This window comes from Mercenaria mercenaria, chromosome 13 (assembly GCF_021730395.1).
Source record: "Mercenaria mercenaria strain notata chromosome 13, MADL_Memer_1, whole genome shotgun sequence".
NCBI classification, from domain to species: domain Eukaryota; kingdom Metazoa; phylum Mollusca; class Bivalvia; order Venerida; family Veneridae; genus Mercenaria; species Mercenaria mercenaria.
In genome coordinates, this window is record NC_069373.1 from 77214804 (window position 1) to 77228331 (window position 13528).

The window sequence follows — 13528 nt, forward strand, 5'->3', positions numbered from 1 at the left end:
TTAAATCTTCTTGTGTGTACTGTGTAGCATTATGTAATGGTCCTCTACCAAGTTTGCTCAAATCATGCCCCATGGTGGCCACTTGTTTTACTTACATAAGACAAAAGATTTACTTACATAAGACAAAAGATTTACTTACATAAGACAAAAGAAATCTTCTTGTTTAAAACCTCAAGGCTTAGAGCAGGTAGCATTGTTTAGGGGTCCTCTACCTAGATTGTTGAAATCATTTTCCCATTTGAATCAGGTGACCAATATATGCCATCATGGCCCATTTGTTGCATTTCTGTTCATTCTTTTATTTCTAGTGTGTGACCTGGGTTGAAGATGCTAAGCTGAACTATCTACACAGGGAGGGTGTGAGGTATGCCAGAATACAGCTGCGAGACAATGACATCTACTTCATACCTCGCAATGTCATCCACCAGTTCAAAACTGTCTCTGCAGTGACCAGTGTTGCTTGGCATGTCCGGTTGAAGAATTACTACCCGGAGATAGAAAATGACACAGAACTGCTTGAAGAGCATCAGAGACTAGAGCAAGTTATGGCAGAAAGTCGAATCAGGGAGAAAGAGGAAAGAATAAGAAAGGAGAAAGAGAAGAGAGAGGCAGCAATATTGGCGAAAGAGAAACGTCTAGAGAGAATGAAAGCTAAACTTGAAGAGGAGTCACCGTTAAAGAAACAAAAGGTGGAGAAGACTCCCATCAAACAAGAACCAAAAGTAAAATTCCTGGATGAAGTTAAAACAGAGCAAGCGCAGGTTAAGGCATTTAATGAAAAGGTAGTTAGTGTTACCAATGATGCGAAACTGAAGGAAACATGTATTTCAGATAGAAATATTTTTACTGATGCAGTGTTGACAGGGGAAGTAACTCCAAAGAAACAGACTATTCTTGTGAAAACCGAATCTGTAGACAAAGATCTGAAGGTGGAGGAACATGCTAAAAGTGCTGAATTTATGAGAATACAAAAACAACATGAAATTAAAGAATTGATCAAGCAGAGGGCACCAAACATACAGAAATTATCTGACAGTCATCAAGAGAAGGAAACTAAGCCAGGCACCGGTGATACATCAGTCAGTCAGACTTCATCAGAGATCAGCAAACCATCCGAGCCATCAATGCACATTGAACCAATCAACATTGAGACAGCCGAGCCATCCATGCACACAGAACCTATCAAAACAGAGGCAGCTAAGGCACAGGAATCTCTGAGCAATGAAACTAAAGCTACTGATGTAGCAGACGATATTGAAATAACTGCAGCTAAAAATAATTCACAAAATGAGAAAATGATCAAAGAGGATGTTCTTTCTGATGATCATGTGACCAAAAATGGCAACCCAGTTACTGAAGCAGTTGCTGGGTTACCAGTTACAGTGCCACCTAGTGTTGATTCAGTAGACAACAAGGGTGATCATCAGCTTTTGGATTCTCAGACAGAAGAGAATACTACAAATACTGCCACCACATGGACAGGGGAGGTACTGGAAACAAGGGAGGCAATTGAAACAGGGGAGGTAATTGAAACAGGGGAGGTTACAGAAATACAACCAATGGACACTACCTAGATAAAGCAGAAATATTTCTTCATTGCATCATTATTTGATAGAACATTTTGTGAATATTTATAAATATTGTAAGTTTTTCTTTTTTTGATGCCTTATTTGTTAAATATTGTTAAGTGATACAATTTTTTTTCTATGTTGTATATAGTTGTTTTTTTTGGCAAAAGAAGTACAGAAAACTTTTTTTAAGACAAGACTTTTAGTCCTACTTTTGAAGCAGAAAATGCAGCTTTAATACGTTTTTGTTCACATAGGGTATTATACATGCAAAAGTACAGTCCTTTATGTATATTTTCAAAATTTCTAAAAGCAAATTGATAACTGTATGTTGGAAATCATGTCATTACCATTTCAATTATTTATAGCATTTTCATATCTATTGAATATCACATTGAGCTCTGTTGCTGCCAATTTGAAAATACCTGTAATCTTAATACAACATTCGAAACACAATTAAGATATAGTTTCAATTAAATGACTGATCTGTATTGTGCTAATGCCTGCTACCAGGCAAGCAATTTTGTTACTTTTTCATCCACCTTTTCCGTAACAAGGTTTTCCCTGTATTTACATTAAGTGTAAGACAATACCATTGATATTACACATCATTCTAAAGAAACTGAATGCAGTAACAGGAACTTTTTAAACTTTCAAAATATTTCGATAAGTTTTGAACTCTTCATAAAAATGTTGATGGTGGTATTGTAAATTTCAGCCATTTTTACACCAGCTATTCTTTTGACTTAATTCTTTCAGAATGATATATAGTATATGTATATATATATGGACCTTGATTTGTATGTTAAAGCTGCAATTTGTTAAAAAACATGTTACAGATTAGGTAGATAGATTCATAAATAGGCTTTGATAGAATAACAGCACATATGTGCCCATACAGCAGTCTGACATTTCTGTTCTTTTGTTGTTGACACGAAGGTCTTAAGATATTTGATTACAACTGCATACTGGGTGTTCAGTAAACATAAACTTCGGCTTTCTAATAGACCAGAGAAAGGTCCATGTTGACTTTTTTGCTCCATGTCGAGTTTTCATAAAGATTTGTTAGTACAGTTGAAACTCGGTATCTCGAATTCCAAGGGATCGAGAGGTTTACTTTGGGATAACTGAAATTCCACTTTAAATGATAGTACGTTCATGTGTTTTTGGAATTGAACTTGAAAATGTCTTCGAGGTAGCCGGAATTTGGAGATAATGGAGTTGGAGGTATCAAGTTTAAACAGTATTTGTTTAAATAGCCATGCCTCCAGGTTTACTTCACACTATACAGTGTTAGGGAAGTTAATAAAGTATCAACGTTCATGGAAAGTAATGATTAAGTTGATAATATTTTCAGTATTATATAATGTAAAGCTAAAGATCTTCAATTTTACATCAGATTTTGAAAATGTGCATATTGCAGAAGATACCGTTTTATGATAATTCATGGACAATACGTGTGTTTTTTAAGACTGGGTTTAGCTATAAATCTTGTATAGGTTTTGAGGTCAGTCGTTTACTAAATTTAAGACAAGATAAATAAAAATTAGGCTTGATGTCTGTTGCTAAAAAAACTGGTTGCTTTTCGTACAAAAATTTGTAAATATATCAGATCTGAAACTACAGCAAAATCTTATTGAAACCTTATGAAAACCAGATGTTATCTCATTTATGGATCAAGATACTTCCTTAAAGTTTGCTCTTAACTGAACAATTCATGAGGAAAATCCCAAGTTAAGATTCTGTTGTTTATCCATTGTTTACAGTTAATATCAGTGGTTTGAAATATTTCATAATCATGACTTTGGGTCTGCTGTATTTGTAAGAAGTGTTTGCAGAAAGTGTTTTATATGCAAAAAGACAGCTTTAAGTCAAGGAGAAATCTTTGAAATTTCTTTTTATGCTGCACCCCTCACTGTTTGGTTTGTTATATGTTTTAGCCTACAGTAGTCAGACAATGGAAGATTGCCTTTGGTCAGTAGATTAACCCTGTAATTTTGGTGGTCAGAGGTCGGATTCTCAATGGTCTTGTTTTTCATGTCCTTAGGTCAAAGGTGAAGGTGAAAGCATAACTGAGTGAAAATTACCACCCAGTTACATCTGACAGTTCATTGTAAGGGGCAGATAAGTTTTACAAACACACTGTTTAATTTTATTGTGCTGAGCTGAGATAAAACATTTTAAGCTCGACTATTCAAAGAATAGGTAGAGCTATTGGACTCGCCCGTGCGTCAGCGTCTGCGTCGGCGTCACGATTTGGTTAAGTTTTTGTATGTAAGCTGGTATCTCAGTAACCTCTAGTGGGAATGGATTGAAACTTAACTCACTTATTTACTGTGATAAACTGACTTACACTGCACAGGTTCCATAACTCTATTTTGCTTTTTTACAAAATTATGCCCCTTTTTTGACTTAGAAATTTTTGGTTAAGGTTTTGTATGTAAGCTGGTATCTCAGAACCCACTAATGGGAATGGATTGAAACTTCACACACTTGTTCAATGTCATGATCTGACATGCACTACGCAGGTCCCATAACTCTACTTTGCATTTTTCAAAATTATGCACCTTTTTCGACTTTTTGGTTAAGTTTTTGTATGTAAGCTAGTATCTCAGTACCCACTAATTGGAATGGATTGAAACTTCACACACTCATTCACTGTCATGATATGACATGCAATGCATAGGTCCCATAACTCTACTTTGCATTTTTACAAAATTATGTCCCTTTTTCAACTTAGCAGTTTTTGGTTAAGTTTTTGTATGTAAGCTGATATCTCAGTATCCACTTATGTGAATGGATTGAAACTTCACACACTTGTGCATTGTTATGAGCTGATAAGCACTGTGCAGGTTCCATAACCCTGTTTTGCATTTTTACAAAATTATGCCCCTTTTTCGACTTCTATATTCATTCAATTGACAGGGCTGTTGAATAGTCGAGCGTTGCTGTCCTCCAACAGCTCTTGTTTGTTATGGAATTACCTAAACATTGCTATTTACTGCTTGTTTTTATCACATAATTTTCAATATCCAGTCTATACTAGTATATGATATCTGAACTTCTTTGTACATCTGTTTTGTTCAAACCTTGGTATATTTGATGTGACCAAGTTAGCTCTGTTGCAGTCAAAAAAGTATCACAGGAAATAAATGTCATTTTTTCATTTTGTTTGATAAAGGTAACAGTCTGTGGTCATACAGGTTTCTCAGTTATGTAAGGGTGACACTTCAGTTAAGACTAAAGGTTATGAATTTAACACATTTTCATCAGTAAGGGTAACTGGGTTCGGTCATTGGCATTTGGAGCTGAAACATGGTAATTTCCAGTCACATGTTTGGTATAGTATGCATTATTTATCCAATACTGCAACAAGTCCTAAGTTTTCACCTTCCTTTATCAGCTGAAAATCACAAGTGTATAGGTGTGCCATGCACCAGGAACTTTCTGTTACCATGGCGATGTGTGATGCTAGAATGACCACTAAAATTTTAATCAAGACGTAATGCTATGCCTACAAAGGCAGACAATTGACTATTGATACTGACAAGAGCAGGTGCTGAAGATGATCATCTTCAGTGGTGTAAACTTGAGTGTTACTTTTGTGACAAAAAAGGTGTCTCTATAACCACAATTGAGACATTACCTTTATGACCACAAATGAGAGGTGTGGTTATCTTTATGACCACAAATGAGATGGTGTTACTTTTGTGACCATAAATGAGAGGTGGTGTTTCTTCTGTGACAACATAATGTGTTGCCTTTTTGTCTGGTGATACCCAAAATTGTCCTTGATAGTTGCCACATGGTCTGTTGTGCTTGAATGATTTAAAAGTATATGGATATTTCTTTATGCTTAAATGTCTATGCAGACTGATGTTCAGAGAACATTGAAATTATAAGAACATAGTCTTTTGGTTCTATTTCTGTATGTAAACTGTTTAATGTCCTATGGTCTTACTATTGGATGTAAATAATTGACCATCGTCTGGTCTTACTACTGGATGTAAACAAGTGGTCATCTTCTGTTTCTACTACTGGATATAAATGATTGGTTGTCTTCGGAAGTTTTGACTGCACAACATTTTTATGATGACAGAGTTAAGTGCCCTTGGATTTATGACATTCTTTTGTCTTCTGACAAAGCAGTATTGTAAAGGGTTTCAATTGCTTCCAGTGATAGGCCAGGTTTTTATGAGAAACTGCACCTGTATAAGCAAATCTTTGTGCTTCTTGATTTGGAACCTGGCGTCATGGTTCTTACCTTGGTGTCTTAGTTGTGAACCCGGTGTAAATGGGTTTTAAATAGAGATATTCCAGTTTTATTGCCGTGTCAGGCAGATTGTTCTTTGTGATGCCATTCATCCTGTCCAACTGATTCATGGGAAAGTTTGGAAGTTACACAGAATTTAGTCAGTACTGGTACAAAATCCAGAAAAAAACTAGGTAAATACTTAACTACACGACAGAAATATTGTTGAAAACAGCAGGAGACTCAATCTGTACAAATATCATACAAACTGTTAAAAACTTTGTGTTATTTCAGTTCAAGTGCTTTACATCAAGTACCAAATATCTGCACTGTATATATTTTCTTTTACCAAACTCTTCAGTAAATATGTGCTCACCAAAAGCTTGAGCTATTGTGATTGTGATTTTGTTCAGATTGACTGACTTCTCCCAAGTAGTTGCTGTTATATTATAATCTCCTGTTGAAATATTCAAACAAATACTGTGAAATCATTTAGTTCATTGAGGGACCTATGTGGCTGAATGGTTAAGGCCGCTGACTTCAAATCACTTGCCCCTCGAGTTAGAGCCTTGTTTGGGACGTAGAATTCTTCATGTGAGGAAGCCATCAGGCTAGCTTAAAGAAAGTTGGTGGTTCTACCCAGGTGCTCGCCTGTGATTAAATAATGCCCAGAGGGGCACATGGGATCTTCCTCCACCATAAATAGCTGCAAAGTCGCCATATGAGCCATATACCCAACAAAAAATTTAATTCATATGCATGAAATCTTGCATTTTTGGTCATATGTGCTATTCCATGGGGTTATGAATTCAAGGATTTCCTTTAGTGTAGAATAAATGGGAATTTTGTCTGTTTGTTGAGACTTTTTTTATTGATTGAACCACAAGTTCCCCCCATGAATATAAATGATTTCACAGTGAAATGGCTAAGGTTTACAAGCTCTGCTGTTTGTCAGTTTCAGGCAAAAATAGTTACATTTTGTACAACAAATGTGGACATTTTATACAACAAACATGAACATTTTATTTTACAATAATGGCTTTTTTTTTTTAAATTTCATATCAAAACAGCATAAAGATGGAAAAAAATTATGTCTATGGGTTAAGTGATAGATTTTTGGTTTATTTGAGTCTTGATGTAACTTTTAATTGTTTTTATCCTGTTGCCATGGTAACTGTGAGAGTAATTGTTGATGTTAAATAAAGCTGAATGATGGGAAATTGTTCATGGTGGTTTGTTGTTCTTTTAACAGATTTAGAATGTAAGCAAGAACTTTTGTTATTATATATACATTACATACTGCAAAATAATTAATTTTTACAGGGTACTATTTTCCTGGATTTTGTGGTTGCCTTAAAGTTAGATATACATGTAATGAAAATTTTATTAGTTTGTTTGGATAAGATTTCTGGGATTGACGCATCCATAAAATGCACTAAAATTAGATCCTTGTGAATATTAATGATTTTACAGTAGATGCCAGAAGGGGCAACAGTGCTGGCAAGGTTAACTGAAAATGTAAAATATAAAGGGCTTTCATACAATATATCTCATCAAAGCAAAAGTCTGGATTTCCTAGCTACAGCCAAGCCATGATCAGAAAAGTTGATCCTTGAAGGAGACATTGAACTCACAAGCTATAGGTCTGCATAGACCAGACTATTTGAACCTGTGCCTTGATGTATACCAGAATTGTAGATAAGACATTCAGTGCTCTTATCCATGCATACACACACAAAGCAAGCATTCTGAAATCGGTCGAAAGAAGCTGTATGCTACACACACTAATAAAGCAACCATTTTGATACTAGCTGAGCCAGCTGCATGTTCCACACAAAATTACATCTAACAACCATTCTGATACCAGCCTATCCAGCTGCATATTCCACACACAAACACGTCAAGTAACCATTCTGAAACCAGCCCAGCAAGCTTCATGTTCCACACAAAATTACATCCAGCAAGCAGTTTGATACTAGCAGAGCCAGCTGCATGTACCACATACAAATGTATCCAGCAACCCTTCTGATACTAGCAGTCAGTTACATGTTTCACACACATATACTTCTAGCAACCATTCTGGTACTAGTATAGCCAGCTGCATGCTCCACACACAAACGCATCAGCCAAGCTGAAATTAGCCAAGTCAGATAAATGCTCCACATATCAACGAAGCCCGCCCGCTTAGCTCAGTAGGTAAGAGCGTGGGTCTACGGATCGCAGGGTCGTGAGTTCGATCCTCGGGCGGGGCGTATGTTCTCCGTGACTATTTGATAAACGACATTGTGTCTGAAATCATTAGTCCTCCACCTCTGATTCATGTGGGGAAGTTGGCAGTTACTTGCGAAGAACTGGTTTGTACTGGTACAGAATCCAGGAACACTGGTTAGGTTAACTGCCCGCCGTTACTTGACTGAAATACTTTTGAAAAACGGCGTTAAACCCAAAACAAACAAACAAACATAACAACGAACCACTCTGATAATAGCTAAGCTGGCTACATGTTCCACACACAAATGCATCCAACAACCATTCTGATACTAGCCATGGCATCTACAAGCTCCACACAACAATACATCCAGCAACCATTCTGATACTAGCCATGGCATCTACAAGCTCCACACATCTAGCAACCATTCTGATACTAGCATAACCAGCTACAAGCTCCACACAATAATACATCCAGCAACCATTCTGATACTAGCCATGGCATCTACATGCTCCACACATCCAGCAACCATTCTGATACTAGCATAACCAGCTACATGCTCCACACATCCAGAAACCATTCAAATAATAGTGGAGTCCTCGCATTAAGCAACCATTCTGATACTTGCAGAGCAAGCTGCATGCCCCACACAATAATACATCCAGCAACCATTCTGGTACCAGCCAAGCCAGCTACATGCTCCACACATCCAGAAACCATTCTGATATTTGCAGAGCAAGCTACAAGTTCCACACACAAATACATCCAGCAACCATTCTGATACTAGTGTAGCTAGCTGCATATTGTTGTTTCCAGAATTACAGACAATAACAATACACTATACTAGCGTTAAACATTTATTTCTTGTCTGGTACAGCATGATTATTTAAACAAAACTAAAAACAACCTGAAATAAAATAGTTTTCATAAATTTCTGAGAAAGATATACCATACTAGCACAAAATGTTATGTCCTGTCTTGTATAGCATGAATATAAAAGCAACCTGGAAAAAAAGTAGTTTTTATGATATTTTAAGAAAAATTAAACTTTTACCACCATGTTCATATCTTCTATACAACACTTATTCTAGAATAAAACTGCTGTTGATGTTATTCTCTAAGCGTGACGTGACAAGACAATGTGATGACATGGAGATTGATGCTGTTAACATATCTTTTTATATATGTGCAATTCCCTGGCAAAATACCAGGCCGTTACCCCAAAGCTTGCTATTTATACTAGAATACTGTTTCAATATAATCAAGAAATCATCAAAAGTAATAAAATATTTTATAAGTAACACATATCCATCTGAAATTTCAGAACTAAAAAACAACAAATAATAAAAGTATCAAAATAGCAACAATGCACCATACACACGTAATAGACAAAACAAAAATGTTAATACAGGTACTCAGTATTGCACTAAAACAAAAACAGATTCACACTTCTACAGTTGCAATAAAAACCTCACATGAAAAAGCATTAAAATTATCATATATGACAAAGTCTACAATTTACAAATTAATTTCAGTAGCTCAGCTGTTTAGATTTTAATGTTGTGTTTTTCTACTATTAAACAAGATGAATTAACCTCATAGAAAATCACCAACACCCAATACTGTTTATACATTGAACTAGAGTCAATATGAACACATACGTCACAACTTCTGACTTGATTCACAATTCTTTGAGAAAATGTGTAAGCCGCCTGATAGTTTAGTTGTTGGTAAAGCATCAGAACTACAATTTTGATTTTTGTATCAAATTAAGTGAAACACTTTTTGTCTGTTAAAAAAAACTCAAAAAGTCTTGGAAAAATGTCCTCATATTCCATATATCTTTTTCTTACAATGTGCCTTATCAAATAAACAAGAGGGTCATGATGACCCTGGATCGCTCACCTGAGTAATATGAGCTACGTTTCAAATGTCAAACTGATGATAAAATATTAAGAAAGTCGGTAGGTCACATTCATGGTCAATGAAATTCAGTTTTACGATTTGTGTGCAAAACTGTGTAAGTCATCAATATTTCAAGGCTGTATCTTAAAAAACAAGAAAGTAGGTCAGTAGGTCAAGGTCACAATCAAGTGACATCATATTACTTGGGGTCATCAGGTAATTATAATTAAATAGTCTTGGAAATAGGATCAGATGATTTTTAAGTATTTTTCCTATGTAACTCACATAATAACTAAGTGACCCCTGGGCGGGGCCTCTTTAAACCCCAGGGGCATACTTTGAATAATTTTGGTAGAGGACTACTAGACAATGCATCATACCAGATAACAAATGCCTAGGTCGTATGGTTTCTGACAAGAAGATTTTTAAAGTTTTTTCCTATATAAGTCTATATAAAACTTGGGACCCCCAGTGCAGGGCCTCTTTTCACCCAAGGGGTACAATTTGAACAATTTTGGTTGAGGACCATGACAATGCAACAAACCAAATATCAAAGGTCTAAGTGTTGTGGTTTCAGACAAGAAGATTTTTAAACTTTTTTTCCTATATAAGTCTATGTAAAACTTGGGACCCCCGGGTGGGGCCATATTTGACCCTTGGTAGAGGACCACTAGATGATGCTACATACCAAATATCAAAGCCCTAGGCCATGTGGTTTTGTGCAAGAAGATTTTCAAAGTTTTCCCTATATAAGTCTATATAAACCATGTGACCCCGGGAGCGGGGCCATATTTGACCCTAGGGGGATAATTTGAACAATTTTGGTAGAGGACCATTAGATGATGCTACACACAAGATATCAAAGCCCTAGGCCCTGTGGTTTTGGACAAGAAGATTTTAAAAGTTTTTCCTTTCGGTTGCCATGGCAACCAGAGTTCTGCATGGAATTCAATTCTTTGAATAATTTTGAAAGGGGGCCACCTAAGGATCATTCCTGTGAAGTTTGGTGTAATTCTGCCCAGTGGTTTTCAACAAGAAGATTTTTTTAGAAATTGTTGACGCACGACAGACGACGCACGACGGACATCAAGCGGTCACAATAGCCCACCTTGTCACTTCGTGACAGGTGAGCTAAAAGAACCCTTCTCTGGTCAATTTAACAATGTGTTCAAAAACAGTACCCTAAAACTATCTATCAAGGTTGTAATTTCTAAGGTTGTAATCCTATGTTCAAAATGAGATTTTTTTACAGGGAGAATAGCCCTCATGACTGATTCTTAATATACATAATCCTTAAAGCATCTACAAATCTCATTAAGTCTTCAATTACCATAGATTGGGTAATGTATGTGTTGATTCTAACTTCGCTATTTTTTTGCAAATAAAGCAACATTCCAATCAAACAGTCATGAATATTATGTAGCATTACCTCCTTAATGGAAACCAAAAATGTTTTTTACTTTTTTTTCTAGAATATGGCTGTTGTGTATCAATCTTGAATTGACAGTCATGCCAAAATTTACCAAATACTCAATTTTTCAGTAAACACGAAATTTTAGCTAAAGCAAACAATCTAAGAATAAAAATATTTCATAGGAATGATAACATTATATAGATAACTATTCTAAATATAGAAACTTATTCAGATGAAATAACTCATCTCGCATCATTTCAATCATTTTTATTCACATCATCTTTCACGCCTCTTCCAGCTTGACCAATTTTTCCAAATTTCATATCGAGTAAACCAGCTATGTCAATGTCTGACTCATCTTTGAACGAATATGACAAATCTGAGCAAGATTTTGATGCGGGTACTTCACTGTACAAAAAGTCATCAAGTTTGTTATCTTTGGCGAGATCTGTACTGGAGTTTGACAAGTTTGCACTGGCGCCAGCGCCAGGCGTAGCTCGAACCTCGGTCTTACTGGAGCCTGAAGAGGATAGACACACACTCTTTAGTTTAGCAAATAATCCAACATCACTCTGGCTTCTTTGATACTTTGACTTTACTTCTGAAAACACACAAATATGTTGTTGTTAGTCATAGAATTTACAGTTACCTGATCAAAACATCCATTAAAATGTTCTTTTCGTTTTAATGGTAATTTTATGCAGTTTTGTAGTAAAAAAACTGAATCGGACCAGACTAGCAAATGAAAAAAAAAACTTTCTGTATATCAAAAATAAATTTTGATCTTGTGCAAGTTATTCCAATGAAGAAATTAAAGTTCTCCAAATCCTGGTAATATCTGGAATACAATGTACATCCTGATACACTGCTTGTCTGTACATCAAAGGCTTGATAACATATGCTCACTAGAGCAATTCATTTGGTGTCTGCCACTCTTACATTTTCTATGTTTGAATCACTCGCAACCCTGTTTATTAAAATTTTTTACTACCTAAAATGCATTAATATAACAGATAGACACAAACCTACATCAACTGTGTTAGAATCGGAATAATAAATCTCAAAAAGTGACCTTCTCTTGAATTACACAACCGTTGTTTAGATGCATTATTATTACTTACATAATATAATTCCTTCACATCTTACTTCCACACAATGATTTTATATAATGACAAAAACACTGTTTGGGATATGTTATTTCTAACGAAAACTACTCGTGAATTTTTTCTGTGCAATGCAACACCTTCCAGTGACAGCAGACTGCTGTTTAAATAAATTGCTCTTTACATTTTTTCTAAACATGTAGAGAAATAGTTACACACCCTAAAATGAAATTCTTGTATCTTTAACAAACACAATGGTTAACATTTTGACTTCACGCTGTAAAGATAAACTCAAATGTATTATCATTTTCTACAAAGCAGAAAATGGAAGTGCATTTTCAATTCTGACACATGTATTCAAACTACAAAATGGATTACAAAACTGAAATTGCAATTAAATTACAGGTGGTCAAATGCATTTCATTTTTTTTATTCTTAAATTTGCACGGAATTTAACAATGATAAATAAGAAACTGTATAAACTGAGTAATTGAACTGTAATCACCCTTTAGGAGAGAAAAAAAAGACAATTGTTTGGGCGTTTGATATGGGTTTTATGCCATTTTCAAAAGTATTTTAGTTATTTAACCGAACTAGAGTTTCTATATTCAATACTAACTTGTTCTCAGTAAGTGAACACATCCCATCATGAATCAGAGATTAAGCATAACTCCCCAAAAGGAATGAGAGGTTGATGACATCACCCCCACAAGAATAAGAGGTTGAGGATACTTCCCCACAGAAATCAGATGTTGAAGACACCTCCCCACATGATTCTGAGGTTAAAGACACCTCCCCACAGGAATCAAAGGTGCCAGACACCTCCCCATGCACGTCAGAGGTTGAGGACATCCCTCCACAGGAATGAGGCTGAGGACATCCCTCCACAGGATCAGAGGTTGAGGCTACCTCCCAACATAAATAGAGGTTGAGGTCAACTCCCCACAAGAATCAGAGATTGGGGAAAACTCCTAACATAAGAGGTTGAAAACAATTTTCTTAGAACAAATTTAATGCTATCAAATTGTAATGTGCCTACTGTCTGATCCATCTTTTCCATAACATGGTTTTCCTTAT

The 13528-nt window shown here is 35.7% G+C and overlaps 2 protein-coding genes and 1 long non-coding RNA gene across 7 annotated transcripts in view; 2 read left to right on the plus strand and 1 right to left on the minus strand.

Moving 5' to 3' along the window:
- The window catches only part of LOC123529204 (uncharacterized), a 29017-nt gene extending 21972 nt beyond the window's left edge, over nt 1-7045 (plus strand). The window contains exon 5 of the mRNA XM_053522384.1: nt 309-7045. Within this exon, the coding sequence (XP_053378359.1) occupies nt 309-1574 (1266 nt within the window). The 3' untranslated portion in view covers nt 1575-7045. The remainder of the gene's footprint in view (nt 1-308) is intronic.
- Nucleotides 7046-10452: 3407 nt separating this feature from the next.
- LOC128548053 (uncharacterized) lies at nt 10453-10978 on the plus strand. The gene is made up of 2 exons (XR_008366876.1): nt 10453-10593; nt 10737-10978. It is a non-coding gene; the product is annotated as an uncharacterized LOC128548053 (long non-coding RNA).
- A 747-nt stretch (nt 10979-11725) lies between these two features.
- LOC123528526 (histone deacetylase 11-like) overlaps nt 11726-13528 on the minus strand; it is a 44810-nt gene continuing 43007 nt past the window's right edge. For 2 of the 5 annotated variants that reach the window (XM_045308288.2, XM_045308292.2), the window contains one exon: nt 11766-11949. In XM_045308288.2, the coding sequence (XP_045164223.2) occupies nt 11916-11949 (34 nt within the window). In that variant the 3' untranslated portion in view covers nt 11766-11915. Of the gene's footprint in view, nt 11950-12670; nt 12729-13528 lie in introns of all 5 variants that reach the window. The other 3 variants (XM_045308290.2, XM_045308289.2, XM_045308291.2) reach the window with 3 other exon arrangements.